At 43.1% G+C, this 19,047-nt stretch overlaps 1 protein-coding gene across 1 annotated transcript in view; it reads right to left on the bottom strand.

Moving 5' to 3' along the window:
- The window catches only part of Wwox (WW domain containing oxidoreductase), a 943,055-nt gene that overhangs the window by 635,412 nt on the left and 288,596 nt on the right, over window positions 1-19,047 (bottom strand). Inside the window, exon 8 of the mRNA XM_028875689.2 lies at window positions 18,071-18,335. Within this exon, the coding sequence (XP_028731522.1) occupies window positions 18,071-18,335 (265 nt within the window). The remainder of the gene's footprint in view (window positions 1-18,070; window positions 18,336-19,047) is intronic.

Raw genomic sequence — 19,047 nt, 5'->3', positions numbered from 1 at the left:
CATCATCACCACTGTCCTCACTGCCATCATCACCACTGTCCTCACTGTCATCACCACTGTCCTCACTGCCATCATCACCACTGTCTTCACTGCCATCATCACCACTGTCCTCACTGTAATCATCACCACTGTCCTCACTGCCATCATCACCACTGTCCTCACTGTCACCATCATCACCACTGTCCTCACTGCCATCATCACCACTGTCTTCACTGCCATCATCACCACTGTCCTCACTGTAATCATCACCACTGTCCTCACTGCCATCATCACCACTGTCCTCACTGTCACCATCATCACCACTGTCCTCACTGTCATCATCACCACTGTCCTCACTGTCATCACCACTGTCCTCACTGTAATCATCACCACTGTCCTCACTGTCACCATCATCACCACTGTCCTCACTGTAATCATCACCACTGTCCTCACTGTCATCATCACCACTGTCCTCACTGCCATCATCACCAGTGTCCTCACTGTCATCATCACCACTGTCCTCACTGTCATCATCACCACTGTCCTCGCTGTCATCATCACTGTCCTCACTGTCATCACCACTGTCCTCACTGTCATCACCACTGTCCTCATTGTCATCATCACCACTGTCCTCACTACTGTCATTGCCACTGTCATCACCAACAAAACATCCTAAGATGCTGTGCGATGTTCTGTATGTTAAATGTGTTGCTCTGATTGGTTAATAAATAAAACACTGATTGGCCAGTAGCCAGGCAGGAAGTATAAGTGGGACAAGGAGAAAGGAGAATTCTGGGAAGTGGAAGGCTGAGGCAAGGAGACACTGCCAGCTTCCTCCACAATGAGAAGCAGATGTTAAGATACTGGTAAGCCACGAGCCACGTGGCAACTTATAGATTAATAGAAATGGGTCAATTTAAGATATAAGAACAGTTAGGAAGAAGCCTGTCACGGCCATACAGTTTATAAGAAATATAAATCTCGGTATGTTTACTTGGTTGGGTCTGAGCGGCTGTAGGACTGGAGAGTGAGGGAGATTTTTCCTGACTGTGGGCCAGGCAGGACCAGGAAAACTCTAGCAACACTAAGTTCCATAAATCATGACCAAGTCCTTGATGTTACCTACATCTCTGTGATGGTTGGTGCTCTCAATTTAGAATCACCAAGAGACCAACCTCTAGGCATGTCTGTGAGGGAATTTTTTTTTTTAGGTTGGGGTTAACTAATTGGGGAAGACCAAGCCTGAAATGTGGGTGGCACCATTCCATGGGCTGGGGGGGGTGTTTCATAAAAAGACAGCGAGGTGAGAAGGAGCATTCCTTTCTCTCTGCTTCTTGACTGAAGATGCCACGTGACCAGCTGCCTCATGCTCCTGCCGCCATGCCTTCCCCATCACAATATACTGACTCCTCAAACTACAAGCCAAGATAAAATCTTAAGTTGCTACACCAAGGATTCTGTCACAGCATCAAGAAAAGTAACTAATACAGTTTCCTTGATGTGGGAATCCCTACAAACCCACATTCATCACTTGAGTCTTCATTATAAACATCAACTCTGTCAAGAGCTACAGTTTGAAGTTTTGCTAATCATAATTTTGACATTGTGATTTAATAAGGTTTTGCAGACTGTCATGACCAAGTTTTCATCCCCCTTAACTTAGTCCCTAACCCAGGGCTCCACCATCCTCTGGTGCACACTTACGCCCAAATGTTCCTTTTGTGTCCTCATGTTTACCTCCCACATAACCTACAAGTATCAATCAAGGTGCTATCTGTATTCTGCAACTCCATCCGACTCTACACCCAAGGGGGTAAGCTCCATCTCCCAGCTGGTACTCATGTCACCTTACTTCACCATTCTCATCACTCTGTCCCTTCAAAGGTAAGCACACAGGTAATACCTGGCTCATTCTGGTTCTTGCTAACCCTTATAGCACATCACACAGGAGAGGCACTTAGCAAAGGTTCATCAGACAATAGCAGATGAAATAGTGTGAGACAAAGGACCCAAGGAGACATAGTAAGCCCTGAAATAAAGTCTTGTCTGAAGTTTGTGTAAAAATCAGCATAAAAAAATAAAATACAATCAAGAAGATGAATAACAACAACAACAAACAACAACAAAAACCAATTGTGGTATTATGATATAATCCTAATAATTCAGATTATTATATGATATAATCTGAACCAGAAGGCTCACTACAATTCAAAGCCAGCCAGGGCTGCCTAGTAAGAACCTGTCTCCAAATACCAAAACAAAAATCTAACCAAACAATCAAACACACACCACCAGACAAGCAGAGGCCAGTAGGTGTAAGTATATTGTTTCATTAAATATTTGCTTCAGAAACAGACAAATATGAATACTTCACATTTACTGGTTCCAACAAAGAAAAAAATTAGTAGCATTCAAAAAAGTTTAAAAATACCCTTTTCTGAGCAACACAAGGCACCTGATCAGCAATTGCTAAGGAGTGTCACCCAAGGTGTTGGAAGCACAGGAAGAGTTCCTTTAGCAACATACTCAGAGACCAAGCCTGGGTAAGTGAGACACTGAGATCAATGGACTCAATGGCCATTGCTCGTGCATCAGCTAAGAAGTCAGCAGAGGTCTTTTTGTCACATTTGCAATATAGGTTCCTAGTTAAAATATCCGTGATAAAAATTTGCTGATAGCAAATTCACGTGGGGAAATGCAGATGGGCACTCCCGAAAACTATTTGTACACGAAGAACTCTCAGTGGAAAAAGCTATGAAAAGTCAGTTTGGATGAAGAGGGTTTGAATTAAAAAGAGCTTAACTATCTGTGTGTGGTTCAAAAACCAAGTAAAAGTATTTAATTAACCTAACGACACCTAACCTGGGTCAAGAAAGACCAAAACGTTGACCAGTGCTGACCCAATGCTGTTCGAGGGGTTTCATTCATAAATATGCAGTTAAAAACCCCACAGTTCTGCAGGATCCAAGTGGCAGTGCTGGGCTAGGGAGATGGCTCAGTGGGTTAAAAGGCTTGACCTGCAAACACGAGGGCCCAAGCGTGCATCCCACAGGAGGCTGGACATGGTAACGAATGCCTGTAACCCCAGTGCTCCTGCGGCAAGTGGGAGGCAGAAGAGGAGAATCCTTGCAAGCTGGTGGTCCAGCCAGTCTGACATACGCAGCAGTAAACAAGAGTCCAGGTGGAAGGGGGACTGTTGTCTGACCTCCACACACCTGCTGAGACACATGCACCCCCACACCGGAGTCCCACGTGTACACACACAAGATTTTTTTTTTAATGGCAGTGCTGAATTGGCTAGCTTTGGCTTCTTTACCCAAAACAGATGGTGAGCCCACATGCTAAGCAGTGGAGTATAAGTTAAATAAACCAATATATTCATCTAGTACTTCCTGTCTATAAGCATATAGTACTTCAAGTCTACAATGGCGTGACTATTGTCAGTGTTTGCTGTCTTCACAAACCATCTTAATAAATGAACTAAATAAGAAGTCAAATTCCCCCCAAGATATGTTCAAGGCAGAAAACAGCTCGCTGGGAAAGACCTTAGTGAACATAAAGGAAAGGGAATGATAGAAAAGCAGGAAGCAAAAAACAAACAAACAAAAAACAAAGAATGAAAGAAAGAACTATGTGTTAATCTGTTAGATGATAACATGTATTAAAATATAATATGAGATAACTGACAAAAACTCTGGCTAGCAGGGCATGGCATACTTGCTAAGGAGTGGGAAGGATGGTTCAGTTGGTTGGTGAAACCGTTTGCACTGTAAGTATGAAGACTCCCACGTAGAAAGCTTGGCATGATGGTACATGCTTGTCATCCCAGGGTTGAGGATATGGAGACAGGAGGATCGCTGGGACTAGCTGGCCAAAAGGTTAGCTCCAGGCCAATGACAGACCTTGTCTCAAAGGTTGGCAGTATTTCTGAGAATAACCTTCAAGGTTGGCCTCTGGCCTTCGCATGTACATACTTGTACCTACACATATGTGCATACACACACTAAAGAAAAGCAATTAGCTGCTGGTTGAGGCCAACTTGGGCTAGATAGGAAGGCCATCCCAGGCTTCATTGAGACCCTGTCTCAAGCAATTAACAAACATCAATCAGGTACTGTCTTGTGAGTCATCAATAAAACATGCTTTTAAAAAGCGTTCTAACATTCTCAAGACAGAAATGGTTTTCTTAGAGTCTAGTTTTTCCAGCATACTCTGTATCATATAATCTCTTTTGCTGAGTGAGGCTAATACAGACAAGTGTCGATGAGAACACATCAGGATAAAGCGACTTTTGGTCTATGAGATTCTAGGCCAGGTGTGATGGCTCACACTTTTGACCCTAGCACTCAGAAGTCAGAGGCAGGTGCATTTCTGTTAGTTTAAGGCCACCCTGGTTTACATAGCAAGTTCCAAAAAAACCAGAGCTATACAATAGAAAGACCATGTCTCAAAAACACCAGATTTTATATATACATATATATGTGTGTATACATATAATTATTTATATATATTATATAGGACCAATATAACCATATATAATTATATGTACAGAATCTATCTCACATCTATATCTATCTATTGAGAGAGAAAGAAAGTGATTGATTGATTGATCGATTGATTGATTGATTCTAGGAGGTATGCCTACACTTCAACCTAAGTCACTTTAGTAATTCATACTGGACCTCCTTCTAAAAGGGATCTAAAGCAACTGAAAAAAATCCAACAGAAAGCAGGGCAGGTAAGATGTGAGAAGCCTTAAAAACACAAAGTTAATACACTAAAAACTGACTTTCAAATGGGCAGAGGGACAAGAGCTTCTAAAGCACATCCTGTTAAAACTTCATTATCAAATGGAAGGTTTGTGGCCGTTCCTCCTAGAGTTTCCTTGCAATTAGGGACTAAAGGGTGCTTGGCACCTGCAGAGCTTCCACTCTCTCATGCAATAGATAAACAAGATAAACAGCAAGAGCTGTTTTCTGTGACCTTGACAATCAGGAAAGGCCAAGGTGGCTGGCAAGATCTGAAGCAAATGAATAATTCCCAAGTTGCACCAGGTGCCACAGGTTTGAACTTTGCCTTTACCTCTAACAACTTCAAGATGCTGGACTGTCCCATCTGTTTTACAGCACAGAGGAGACCTCCTGGGAAGGGACTGCTGGGATTCATTCAGACCCGGGATCCTGCTACAGGTTCAAGGTCTATGCATAGCCTTTCTGCTCCATCACACTGTCTTCCAACTTCAACCAAAGTGAGGTAAGCACACTCCACCCACAACACCTGCCTTGGAGTCTTGGGAAGTAAATAGGCTGATTCACAGAAGATACTCCTTACAAAGCCAGTCCTAGTAAATGTAGGGTGCTGTATTGTCTTTCAAAACTACTTACCAGCCAGAATTCTGAGGGAGGAACCTCTACTATAATGAATTACCAATGCAATTACACATGGGAAAACAACAGTAGCCAAGTGGACTTGGAAGAGGTGAGTTCAGCTTATAAGGTTTTGTTTTGGCTTCAGATCTAAAAGGTCTCCCATCACCCTGGGTCCAAAGATGAACCCAAGGGAACCTCTTCCTGCCCTGGCAATGGAAGGAAAGATGAGACACACCCAGGCAAAATGCATGAATGCTAAAGAATCAGGGTGTCCAGGATGAAGGGCATATCCTTTTCAGGCAGCAGAAACTGGCCAGCTTCTTCCTAAGGCTTGGGACAGAAGAGCAGAATGGAAGAAAGTGTTGCTCTCCCTTGTGTATGCTGAAGGACTAGATCCCCCCGAAGGATGTGGTAGTTACTTTCTTCTGAACATCTTCTCAAAACCTTCCTTTCGGAAATCTGCTTGGGCTAAGGTTGAGATTTCACCCATGGTTGAGATGTCAACCATGCTAATTTCATTAGGTCAGTCTTTTATGCTGCTGAGACTCAACCGAGGGATCAATGACACACTGCCCACATGGAAGCCAGGAAGCAATGCCGAACTCAGAAGAGGAAAAAACAGACTCTCTGTGTTCACCTGCCTAAGAATATTAAAATGCCCCAACATTTTTGAGTTCCCAGATTTTATGGCCTTTTTTTTCCCTTTAAAGAATAAGAATACTAAGAAAACATCATGCCGGCCTCAGCAGTTGATGTACGGTATTTTTTTTGGATCTAGCAAATATACTTTTTATAACTTTTCTCTGAAACAAGGAACTTTGTGGCTCAGGTTACTTGGACACTGTTTATTCTTCTCCTTTTCTGATCACTCAGAAGAGGTTTCTCTCTGTTCTTCAAATAAATAAGATTCCCCAGCTGAACAAACACCATATATTCTCCAGGATTACTTGGACTTCTTAAAGAATATTTTACTTTCTCTCTCTCTCTCATTTTTTTTCTCAAAATGTAAATGATTAAAGAGACCCATCATAGGAAACTCAAGTAGCAAATGTTGATAGTGGTATTAATCCTCCAGGAGATGCACAGAGAATCAGAAAGCCTCTTCTGGGCAGAAATTGCTATTTCTAGATGATTCCGAGATGACTAAATAGGATATTTTATTAGGCAATGTAATGGGTAGGTGTAGCTAATGAAAGAAAAAAAGCTATAATATTCAAAATTACTCTATCTTTTCTGAAAAAAAAAGTAAAGACAAAAAAGATGTTCTTCTTTATTTCATCCTCTGTTAAAGAGTACAGTGGCCCAGAGGAGCAATAACTGATCCCAGAGAGGGAGAACACCTCAAGAAGTAGAGGGATATTCCTCACAGGCTTAGGAGTGATTGGCCAGGTTTACGTACTTTTACTAGAAGATGTTAAGTTTCTGGCCAATTTTTGAAAATCCTATCCAATGTCAGCAACATGAGTTTCTTTAGAGAGAGAAAAGAGGCCTTCTGTTAACCTGTCTGCTAGAGCAATGCGAGACATGGACTTTGGGACACATGACATCCTCATTCTTCCATCTTCTTCATTAGGTTTCTTATTAAAGAACTAAATCTCATCTCCCACCACAAAGCAGAATGTGTAAACATACACAGGAAAGGAACCGGGTACATAGGACACCTCTGGCGTTCCAGGAAGTGGCAGGAGCAGAAGACAGGAAGGACATGATCAGCAGCAGAGAAAGGCAAGACGGAACCACAGGCAACAAGAGCCATGGCTTCAGACAAGGAGCTCTGTGTCGGAGCCTGTGAGTGCCCCTGCCACAGTAGCACAGTAACAGGGACAACCAAAACACACTCAACACAACCCATAGAGTGGTGGGCAAGCTGCAATATAACCCCCCCACCCCCACCCCCACCCCCACACACTCCACCACCCACTTCTCTGTGACATGCGCTCTCCTAGACCGTGGTTGGACACAGCAACTCACTTCTGACAATGCAGAAAAGGAATAGGTTGACAGACTGGTTGGCTTGGAGAGGGCTGTGTATCTGCCCAGCTAGGGGACACTGGTCCCTTTGTGTCACTCGCTCTCCCCTTGCCCTGCTGCATGGTGTATCTAAATAGTTCTGCATGCCAGACCTGACTCACTACTCAGTTCACTGGGATGCTTTTAGCTCTACTTTGAGGTTGGAGACTATGCATGTAGAGAAAACTCTAAACTCCCATTAGATGAGAACAGATGTAAAGCGGTAAGCCCTTAGCTGGCTCTTGTAAAACATTCCTTTCTTACTGCAAGAGAAGGCACACACAGTTGTTCTGAAAACAAACTTGGACTTGAGTTTGAGTCTCTTTTATTTGTGTTAGAAAAACATCACATCATGGTGGGGGGGGGGCGGAGAAATCAAGGTGTCTAGCAAGTTACACAGAAATCAGTGTTCGTGGAAGGAACATTCCAGAAAATCATGGGGCAACACAAACTCTGGGCATTTGTTTAATCATGCTGGCCTCCAGCATCTAAACTGCACTAAGGCCAAAAATTACTGGAAAGAAGTATGAAATTGGAGAAAAGGAAGCTGAAAGGAGGAGGATCAAAGGTGGCCCTCAGTTGAATAGAGAAGCAAGGGAGGGCTAGCGCGAGGTAGGGAGAGGCGGAGCTACCCGAATGCCAGTGGGTCCACAGGAGAAAAGAAGAGAGAGATAAAGCTGGTGGCTTTCAAATCTTGGTTAAATGTTCATTAAGTAATTTGTCACACACATTAAGGGCAGATGGTAACTTTTCTCCTCTCGGGTGCTCATTCAGGAACAAAGGCTGAGTTAGACTTGAAACGCTATAATGCAAAGGAAAAAAAAAAAGAAAGAAAGAAAAGAAAGCCTGTAGAACTGGTAGCCTCGCAAAGCCACCTCCGTTTTTAACAAAAGGGGACAATTTCTCCTCTAAGCTGAGGTGTGTTGTCAGTGGGGGCCAAGCAGGCAGCCCCCAAAAGGGGGCTTAAAATTGACCTGAGACTCTTAACCCCAGTATGCTGGAGGTGGAGACAGGAAAGAAATGCAAGGCCATCCTTAGCTACATAGGTACTTGAAGCCTGCATTGGCTATGAGACCTTACCTCAAAGTTAAACATGCTGGGGGCGCCTGTGTTATCTTTAATCCCAACACTAGGGAGGCAGAGGTAGGCAGATTTCTGTGAAGTTAAAGGCCAGCCTGGTCTACACAGGGAACTTCAGGCCAGTCAGAACCACACAGTGAGACTTTGCCTCAGAAAAACAAAATAAACTAGTCAAAGGTTAAAATCCAATTCCATTCTGAGTGGCTATTTAACTTTGGGTCTGATTAATCTCGGTGGGTTTTTTTTTTTTCATATATATAATAAAGTTTAACATATGATTTTTTTAGAGAAAAAGAGGGAAAAAAGGGTTCAATCAAATGCACAGAGTAGAACAGGGAGGGTAGCCCAGTTGGTAGAGTGCTTGCCATGCATGCCTCAAGCCCTAGGTTCTACCCTCAGCACTGCATAAACCTGCTATGGTGTTGCTTGCTTGAAATCCCAGTACTCAAGAGGCGGAAGCAGAAGGATCAGAAGTTCAAAGCCAGCCTGGGCTACTGGAAATCCTGCCTCAAACAAATAAAACACACACATACAAAAGCCCACCTACCCTCTACCTTCGGTGATGTATGTCTAGTTTTTCAGATTTGTATACAAGGAGTTCATCAGCTCAATGTTTCCGGGGAGAAGAGCACCTGTGACAGGCACAGCATTCACATTAGGAGCAGGAACACCTGGTCAAGACCCAACAAGATGCAATTGGAAGAGATGTGGTTTGTGGAACAAGCCAAGCACGAAGGATAACCACTACAGGACCTCACTTCTGTCTGTCAATGGCAGGGAAATGAGCCCACAGAAGCAGAGGGTGGAGGGATCAATGCTGGCCAAAGTGGCCAGGCTCTCGGGTAAACACTGGACAGTGTGGTGAGGAAGTTATTGAATGCTACAAGAACGGTGAAGACACACTAACAGAAAGCTTCTGGTCAGGAGAATGGAGTCCTTGGCTTGTGTGGAGATATGACATTCCTGGTAGACATCAATCACCAGGCCAAGGAACTACCTCTAGGAAGGTAGACTCATCTTAAAACTTGCAAAAGATACAGGTAGAATAAGTAGCCATTTAATGATATAATATACTTTTTCTTCCAGGATTTCTACTCGTGCACAGTCTCTTACAAGTGCTCAGCCATGCTGGTTGGAAGTCAGTCTGTTTCTCTGAATTACTCAGTGAAGTGCAGCTCTCCATTTCCCTCTCTTTAATCTCTTCCCAAGGATGCCTTCCCTAACATGTTGGGCTTTGGTCATTCTCTGAAGCACCCCATTGCTCCCCACCATGTGGCTGCCTGCCTCTTCTCCATTCTCCTCTTCAGGGTAGCTGCTCTGATTTACAGATGCCCTGCCCTGGGAGTTTTTCTTTAAAATGCTAATAAAATTGTCTTCAAGCTTCCATTTGAGTCTATTCTGAAATTCTATTATAATGAAACTAAGAAACAAGATGGAACCTCAACTTCCATGAAGGGAACACCTTCAAATACCAGTAACATGTCCAACTATCACATACATGGAACTGGTAAGAATAGATCTTAATTTGTTAACTGCAGGAGGATTTTTCTGTCCTGCCAGCCAGCTCGCAAATAACCACAAGGAGACTTCTCATTAATTATGAAAGCTCCATCAATAGCTTAGGCTTTTTAAACTAGCTCTTATAATTTAAATTAACCCATTTCTATTAATTTACTTTATTACCTTTACTCTGTATGGACTACTTTCCTGCTTCTTCCATGTCTGGCTAGAGACTCCCTTCTTCTTCCCAGAATTCTCTCTGCCCTGAAAATCCTGCCTAATTATTGGCCATTTAGCATTTTATTAAACCAATCAGAATAACACATATTCACAGTGTACAAAAAGATTATTCCACAACATACTCGCCTTTTTGTCTAAAGAAAAAGGAAACGTTTTAACTCTAACATAGTAAAACTATATACAGTAAGAACAATTATCAGGGAAGAATCACATTCATAATGTCCAGTCCATTTATATTTGGAGAAAATACTCCATTATTTAATCTATCTTGACGAGTTACAAGCTCAATGCCTCTATCATAACTAAGGAAAACTACAAATATAACTAGTCTTCAACTATCAAAGACCCCAGAAGGATATAATATTACCTGAATAAACAGGAAGTATAATGCAAATCACTTCCAAACCTATAGAAATGACAGACATCTGGCTGCTTGGACAGTCACCCAAGGTTCTTCTGCAATGTTGGGGCATCCAGTCTTTGGCCTATAGGCCTAGAATATCTGGCAAACTGTTCTATGAAGCAAAAACTTTTGAAGGACTGTCCCACTTTATCTTGGCAAAATTTAACAGTCTTTTTCCTTTGTGTCCTGCTTGTACAGCTTGTACAGCATATTGTCAGCAGTCAAGACAAGTGCAGTTTCTTGCGCAAATGGCTAGTTTTGGCACATTGCAAACAAACTCCAAATGGCATTTCTTTGATGCCCATCATCTTCTCTGAAGTAAATTGGTGCTGCCAGAAGCAGACATGTCTCATTGTCATGAAAAGCCCCATGTTAATAACAGATTTTAAATGCCATATTCTGTAGGTCTTTGAAGTGTTTGAAGATGACCTATCTAGAAATATATCTCTGACCTTGAAAATATACCTCACATAAGTTTGATTGTAATAGGTGACTAACTACTAACCTGTATTTCTTTATTTTCCTAAATAGTTTATAATAATAACTTTCAAGGACTAGAAATTTACATTACATTGTTAAATAAGCTGCATAGGTACAATACCTTGAACAAGAGTAGAAACATAGGTACAGTATATTCTAACAAAAATAACCTTAAATTTTTATCAATATACAAAAACACATACTAATGTAAAATATTTCAGACGAGTAGTTGTTCAAAAGATGGACTGAGATCCTTTGAACCATGAGCCAAATACATCCTTCCATCTAGTGTAAAGCATTTATTCATAGTGAGGTGGAGTGTAGCTAATACAATGAGAATCTATATCCAGCCAACATTAAATGAATGTCAAATTCACACTACAAGGCAATAATAATACCATGTGATATTTATCAAATAGCTAGTATCTGAAGGCTGCATATGTATGCTGTCCATCGTTTCAACACAGTCCATGAGGCAGGCATATGACCTGGTATTTGAGGGGAATCTTAAGAAACTTGCTCATGAGTTAGGATGGAGGGGAGCTGGTATTTGATCTGAGAGCTGGAATATTACTTACTCTGGAATATTCTCTAACTGTTGCGCACCTCTCTAGCTCTCAACTTAAATATGTTCCTCCCAAATACATTTACTTCTCTGAGGGAATCCATTGTTGGGGCTTGTAGCCAGGTGCCTAGGGGCCTTTGGCTCTGGCCCCAGCTCCACTGTATACTACGTGGCTATGAGACCTGGCCTCACCATTTCTTTGTTTACACACTCTGAACTGCAATCCCTCCCCACCCAAGAGAGACTGGAGGCACCGGATGCATTCCTGACTTCCATCTAGAAACATGCAACATTCTTGACTGTATGGCCAGAGATACAATGGTGCAAAGAAAGACAAAACCACCCCTTTTGAATACTAAATGAAAACGTATAGGGACTTTCTTTTGAGGTTACAGCTGTGGGAAGGGTGGGAAGGAGAAATGCCCGGCCCTTCACTATTCACTCAGCCTCCATCCTGTGCTTTTGAGCGACTCCTTCTACTTCCCGTCATGTTTCCTTATGACATCACACGACAAGAACCTTGTTCTAATCTGAGAGATCCCAAATGCTTCCAGGGTGTGACCTAGGGTGAGTGGACTGGTAGCGTACAGGGGGGTGGCATATTCAAAGATGAAAAGTTCAGAAGAAGGAAAGGACACATGGTGTGACTGGCACTGGGACTGCTCACGTGGAACAGACAACCCGGGTGCTCTGCTGAATTCTCGTGCACGCCCGTGGTCCCGCTGTAAGTAGACAGTCTGAGCAACTGGGTGGCCGATGCTTTCATTTTGTCATCAAAGCTTGCCTCCTACTGTAAAGTCCCAGCAAAGTCAGCTCTGTGCTTGGCTAACCTCCTATCGACCTGGAATAGGGAAAACCAACTTACTTTTTAGACAGTGGGCACAGGGAAAGAAGGTTCACAGCCTGGTTCTGAGTCAGGATCCTCTTCTTGATGAGGAAGGGGAGAGAGCAGAGAGCAGGACCACCGCTCCACCCGGCCTTCCCAGCTCTGTACAGGATGCAGTGGTTGGCTCTGCCGCGGCGACTCTGTAATCACGGAAACAAAGCCAGGGCTTTCGCCCCCACTTCGCAGTCAAACGTACCTCCGGCTGCCTCGGGGTTTCAGAATATGTGAAAAAGTTAAATAGAACCCCAGATCTTTTTCCAACTATCTTTCGGTATGAATTTAGAGCTCACAGCTCATAGTCACTGAAATGATACAGAAAATTGACCTAAGGCAGGTTGACTTATTACAGGATGACTGGAGAGGAGGAGGGCAACTAAGTTTTAAAACAAGCCTAAGGATTCCGAATTCTTTCTTCTTTTGAAATCTGCCATGTGCGCTGACCTCGGGACTAAGCAAATCCCATAAACTTTCAAGCGCTGGACAGAATGGAAAGCTGACTAATAAATCCTAGGCCAGGGATCACCTGGAGGTAAGAAGGCTGGCTGAGGCTGCAGGAAGATGGCCTCCGTAGGGAAGAAGGGAGCTGAGCCACTGTAGGAGCCAAGGCAGGAAAGCGCACCTGTGGCCTGGCCACAGGGGTCCTAAAAGTCCACTTTGCTACCATACCTGGGCCTGTGAGAGCACAGAAATCAGAGAATTCCCCCAGTGCTTGGGAGGCCCATAATATTGAGATTATCAAGGAATAGAGTGAGATTGCCACATTGCAGAATGTATTTTCTTTTCTCGACAGAAAAAAAAAGAAAAAGAAAACTGAGAAGCCCTGATAGTCCCCTCCCTCCTTGTATGGGACATGCCAATATACCAATAAAGAGGCAAACATAAAGAGGGTCCTTGAAAACACCTCCAGAGTAGCCAGCTCCAGGTCTTTGAAGGTGGTAAAGGGAGAGAATTATTTTGCTAAAATACTAATTTAAAGAACAAATCAACATTTATTATGCCCTTCACTATGTTTTAAAATTGCACAACTATAAATCACTGGGCCCTGGGTTATTCAAGGGCAGAGTTACCCAGCTTGGCTCTGTGGAAGGTTAGAAGAATGCTAGGTTGTGCTTTCTCTGCTTATAATTTATAACTCTACAACAGGACCTGGTGTTGGCCCATCCATTAGCAGGATAGCCACACATCTGTTAAGACTCGCTACAATGGCTGCCTTTTCATGGCCACAGGAAGAGAAACCCAATCCTTCCAGAAGATCGACAAACTCAAGCCATTTTTTTTTAAATGTGAACTGATTTGAAAACACAGTTCCCTAAAACATCTGCTAAGCTCTTGTTACCCTAACACATGATATTCTTTCCTACTGTTACCTGCCAACACAAATATTTGGTTGCTTCAAACACCCTTAGAGGCACGTGACTGTGCTCAACTTGAAATTTACATGCTGGTCCACAGAGGGCCTGCTTGGCCCTGGAACCTCTGGCGAGAATGTTGTTTACCAGAGTTTAAAACTTATGTGGAAAAAAAAGAAGGAAGGGGGTCAAAAAGGTGCTGTCAAATGTTTTAAAGAGGAAACGTAACAACACAATCAAACACACATGGCAGAGGCACTATAATGTGTTTGACCAAGGAAATGGAGCACGGAGGAGTTGGCGGAGGTTCTGGGGGCTAGACTGGCATTTTCTTCAACCGGCTGGGTAAGCTCTCTGTGCTTGTCTTGGGTCAGACAGAGGTCATTCTGACCCTGCAGAAGGGTCGTGTGGGAAAAAATGAACATGTTGATGCTGACATTGTGATGTCAGGTGGGAGCCGCCAAGGTGCCCGATAACTGGGATTAAGTCAGTGAGGACTGCAAAGCCCTCACACAAGATAGCACACACCAATAGCCAAAACCACCCTAGAAAATCTCTTATGTCATTAGATAACAACAGCACAGGTCAGGTTGTGTGAATTATGATGCTATGAATTAATATGCACATATAACTATATTATGTATGCTAACATACAGTACATGCTAACACACACACACACACACACACACACACACAAAACACAACTTAAAAACACAGAATTTGACATGAAGTGCCCACATGATGTGACTTCATCACACAAACATTCTCAGCAAACTTTGGTTTCCTTTAAGACATTTCAAGAACTGCTACTGGAAAAAATATTGGCTTAAACAACATTTAAAACAGCATATTTCCATTTTATCTATTCTTTTTATTTTATCATAAATTGAAAGAGGAATAAGGACCTCTTTTCCAAAAGCCCTAGGACATCTGACCTGCGGCCCTCAATAGGAAGAGGGTGGCAGAAATGTGGCTTTGCCAGTAGGGGGCGCTGTGCTGAGACTTTGTCTCTGTGAGTTTCTCATTAGTGATTATTATACTGCAGGAGGCCCAAATGCAAAAATTAATTAATTTCAAAGTGATAATGCATTTACAGCAACAATTAGAAACGTATAACTGTAAAAGGGCAACATTTAAAAGACATATTACATTTAATAAAGTTGCACAAGAGCATCCAATTGTAAAATTACTGATCTGCAACAATAGTCCTTAAAGAGCCACTTAAAATAGCCTGACTCCATGAAGGGTGACCTAATTACGGTAACTAAAATCACCATAGTCACAGCGAGTCACAGCAAATAAAGAAGGGACGTTGATATTAAAACACTGCTGTTTAATGCTTATGGGAGCTAGCTGCAGCGGAGAAGGGGAGGCTGGGCTTCAGAGCGCCAGGCAGGGTGGTATTTTTTCTTCCCTGGGCCTTGCACAGTGGAGAGTATACTCAAGCCAGGCCTATGTCACAGGGAAAAATGCTTTCGTTAAGGCAAAATGGAGAAGGGACTTTGAAGCATAAATGGAGCCCTAGCTGTCTCTTCCCAGGGATTCACCTTGGCACCAAGCTGCTTGGCTGTCATTTAGGAATCCACCCTGTACGTGGGATGGGAGCTCTGATACACACGGCCTGTGTGTCAATACACAGCTCCTTGAAAATGGCAGAAGTGCATCCGTTGTACAAGCAATAAGCACCTTATCATAATGGAGGCAACAAGAGGTATGTGAGGAAGACAGCCCGAGAGAGTGACCTTGTGGTCAGCCAGATCTGTCCCGTTGGGGACACGACCCATCCCCAGTCCTGCTGCTTCGTCCTTTTCTCGCTGCAGAGTCCTGAATGCTTGCAGTGGAGCAGAGACTGATGAGTGTGACCAGCAAATGCTGCATCCATCCTCCCTCCTCCCTCTTCCCAACCTCCCTCCTCCACAGCTTCCTCTTCTCTCCTCCCTCTTCCTAAGCTCCATCCTCCCTCCTTAGGAACTCAGCAATAGGGAACTCAATGCTGAAGTACCACCAGCCATCTAGACAGGTTACTATTATTACAGAAAACCTAAATGTGGCTACATGTTCCACGATCTTGCTAATCTCTACACCTAAGCTTATAAATCCGGCACTCAGAAGGGGGAGGCAGAATGACTTCCATTAGTTTGAGGCCAGTTTAGGGACATAATACATACCAAGCCAGCCAGGGCTACATAGTGAGATCCTGTTTCAAAAATGACTATACACACACAAAGAAAAGGAGTCAACAGTAACAGCTAAAGTGCACTTATGAGCTATCAAAGGTGCTGTTTCCTAATCACTTGATAAGAGAATGGAAAGTCCCAGCCACTGTGACCCCCTAGTGACCAGATAGGTAGGTGTGAGGCCACCACCCCAGGTTCTCCTGTGCAGTCTTCCTGTCTTGCCAGTTATCTTACTCCTGGACTCTTTGAGAGAGGAGTAGAGCCATAAACCTCCCCTGTACCCACCACCAGACTCCCTCTTTTTCAGACTAAAATTATAATAGTCACAGAAAATAAAATTATCTGATTTAGTCTAATTTTTAGCCTCATAACCCCTGTGATAGCTATTACCCACAATTGAGGTATAAAGAAGAACTTTCTAGACACAGGTATTGCTTGCAGAACAAAGAATAACTTGAGGTCATGGAAACATGAGGTTATATACACAGCACACTGTACATAATCTGGCCACCACAAGACACATGTGGCTATTTAAACTGAAATCAAACAAAATTCAGAATGTCCTCAATTGTACTGCCCATGTCAAGGTCTCAATGGCCACAAGTGGCCAATGGATAGATGGTGACCACTAGATAAATCCTATGCCCGTGATTTGAGGTATGATGCTCATTCTTGTCAGTGCTCAGGATATCTCTTTGGGATGTAGGAGGCAGGTGCTTGATGCAACTTCCCTAAGTTGTCCTGATGCCCAAAGAACACAATGGGTCTTGATCGGAGGAATGCTAAGGAGAGCCAGTTGGTCTACTGTGCTAGGCAGCCACTAATCTCCCTTGCCACCACCAGGATAGCTAGTCTAATCCAAAGGTCCAAGTGTGTGTGTGTGAGAGAGAGAATAATTTCTATCATTTAAAGACCGCATCAGTAGCTGCACCATGGATATATCAATTCACAAGAAAATATTTTTATTATTTATCCCATGCGTGCATGTGTAGAACATGCATGTGTGGTGCACACATCCATGTGTGCATGTGTATAAGTCAGAGGTAGATGTTGGGTTCTTCCTTTGACAGCCTCTACTGTATTTATTATTTATTTATTTATGTATTTATTTATTTAGAAACAGGCTTTCTCACTGTACTAGGGGTTACAAATGTACAAATCCATCCCCAGCTTTCACCTGTCTACTGGGGATCTGAATTCAGTTCTTAAGACTTATGCAGAAGGTGCTTATCCCACTTAAGTCATCTCCCTGGCCCTAAAAGAAACACATTTCTTAAAGCCTGAGGCTTCAAAAACACCTGAGCAAATGTGCTATGTAATACACACCTTTTTCATTCAAGTCACTTAGGGTTAATGAATTCACGGAAGAGGTTTTTACACACCATTGATAAACAACCATTTGACAAAAATGTAAAATCTTCATATTCAGCTTTGTGAACACTCCAATTCTAACCACAGCAGTATGATTTGCCCAAAAGATTTGTCTTCAGGGATACAAAGGATAACCACATTCTGGCCACAAAGCCTTCTCCAGGAAAGAGCTACCCTCAGACCTCCATTATAAGAAGCATCTAGAACATCCAATACAAAATCCACTGAACTCAAAAGAGCTTCACCTCCTAATGCTTCCTAATCCACATTTCCCACTAACACAAAGCAATACATCAAGTGCCATTTTCCACAAAGTATACTTTAGAAGTTTGTGAATCAAAACAGAAATCACATTGAGAGGAAATAGATGATTGTTGTGCTCCTCACCCCAAACCTTCAAGATTTTCAGGTGTTTCCTACCTAATACCGAAAACCAACATCCTTACCCAAGCCTCCAAGACTCTGGTAGAGCAATAGACCCAATCTAAAGGTGATACTGACATGGTGGGGAGCCTTTGCCAATGGTGCTGTTATACTCCCTACCAGCCCCATGACAGCAGACTACAATGAGACCACAAGTAGACGCCCAGGGCTGGGTTTGTAGGCCCTTTTGTGAAGCTGACTGAAGGCACCTGGGAGGTACCAGCAGCCATCCACTTACCATGGACTTGGTGAATGGCCTGGCCAAGGTGAACAGCAGCGTGTACACCCATGAGTTTCGATGGATGGATGAGAACATCATGTTTCCAGGGTGCACTGCATTCGACGTGACCCCTCGTGGGGAGAGGCGACGGTGCAGCTCATTGGAGAAGAGGAGATTGCAGAGCTTGGATCTGTTATAAGCCAGCATGGCCCAGTAGTCACTCTGCGATGGCGACAGGCGGCTGAGGTCAAGTTTCCCTGAGGAATCATTAATATCTGTAAATCTGAAAAACAGAAAGCATGGCGTAGAACACAGTAGACACGGCTTCTCACAGAGCTTTGGATTTTGATTTGAAATCTGAACAAACTGTGGAGATTTCATCTAGCATATCTCACCACCATGACCCTTAAAAACCGAAGATGGAGGCTTAACGCACTGCCAAGTATTTGATCCAAAGAGGAAGCTTAAGTCTATACCCAGCAGTGCAGTAGACCAAATAAAGCCAAGGTCCCCTGTGCCTCAAACAAGCCTTAATCACAACATTCAGAAAGTTCAGGCAAGCAGGAAAATCATTCTGAGCTTGGGGCTAGCCTGGGCTATAGTGAGTTCAAGACTAGACTGAGTTCCCAATCTCAAAAAGAAAAAAGAAAAACACTCTCTCTCTCTCTCTCTCTCTCTCTCTCTCTCTCTCTCTCTCTCTCTCTCTCTGTGTGTGTGTGTGTGTGTGTGTGTGTGTGTGTGTGCGCGCGCGTGCGCGCGCGCCTCTAGATCTTCAACCACAAGTTCAAGGATAATTAAATGGAAACAAGCCTTAGATAAAAGGTAGCTGCATTAGGAAAGCAGTATCACATTCCTAACCTTTGGCAGAGTTTCCCTGGGTTATTTTAGCCAAATGCATGAGTCTTGTGTATTTTCATTTGAGCATTCAGTTAATACAGATAAGCCGTCTTGCCTCCAAGACTCTTTTCCAGATTAAAAATTAATGATCATAAAAG

The sequence above is a fragment of the Peromyscus leucopus genome, chromosome 5, assembly GCF_004664715.2.
Source record: "Peromyscus leucopus breed LL Stock chromosome 5, UCI_PerLeu_2.1, whole genome shotgun sequence".
Taxonomy (NCBI): Eukaryota; Metazoa; Chordata; class Mammalia; order Rodentia; family Cricetidae; genus Peromyscus; species Peromyscus leucopus.
Note: the sequence above shows the minus strand (reverse complement) of the source record. Positions and strands in the feature narration are given on the sequence as shown.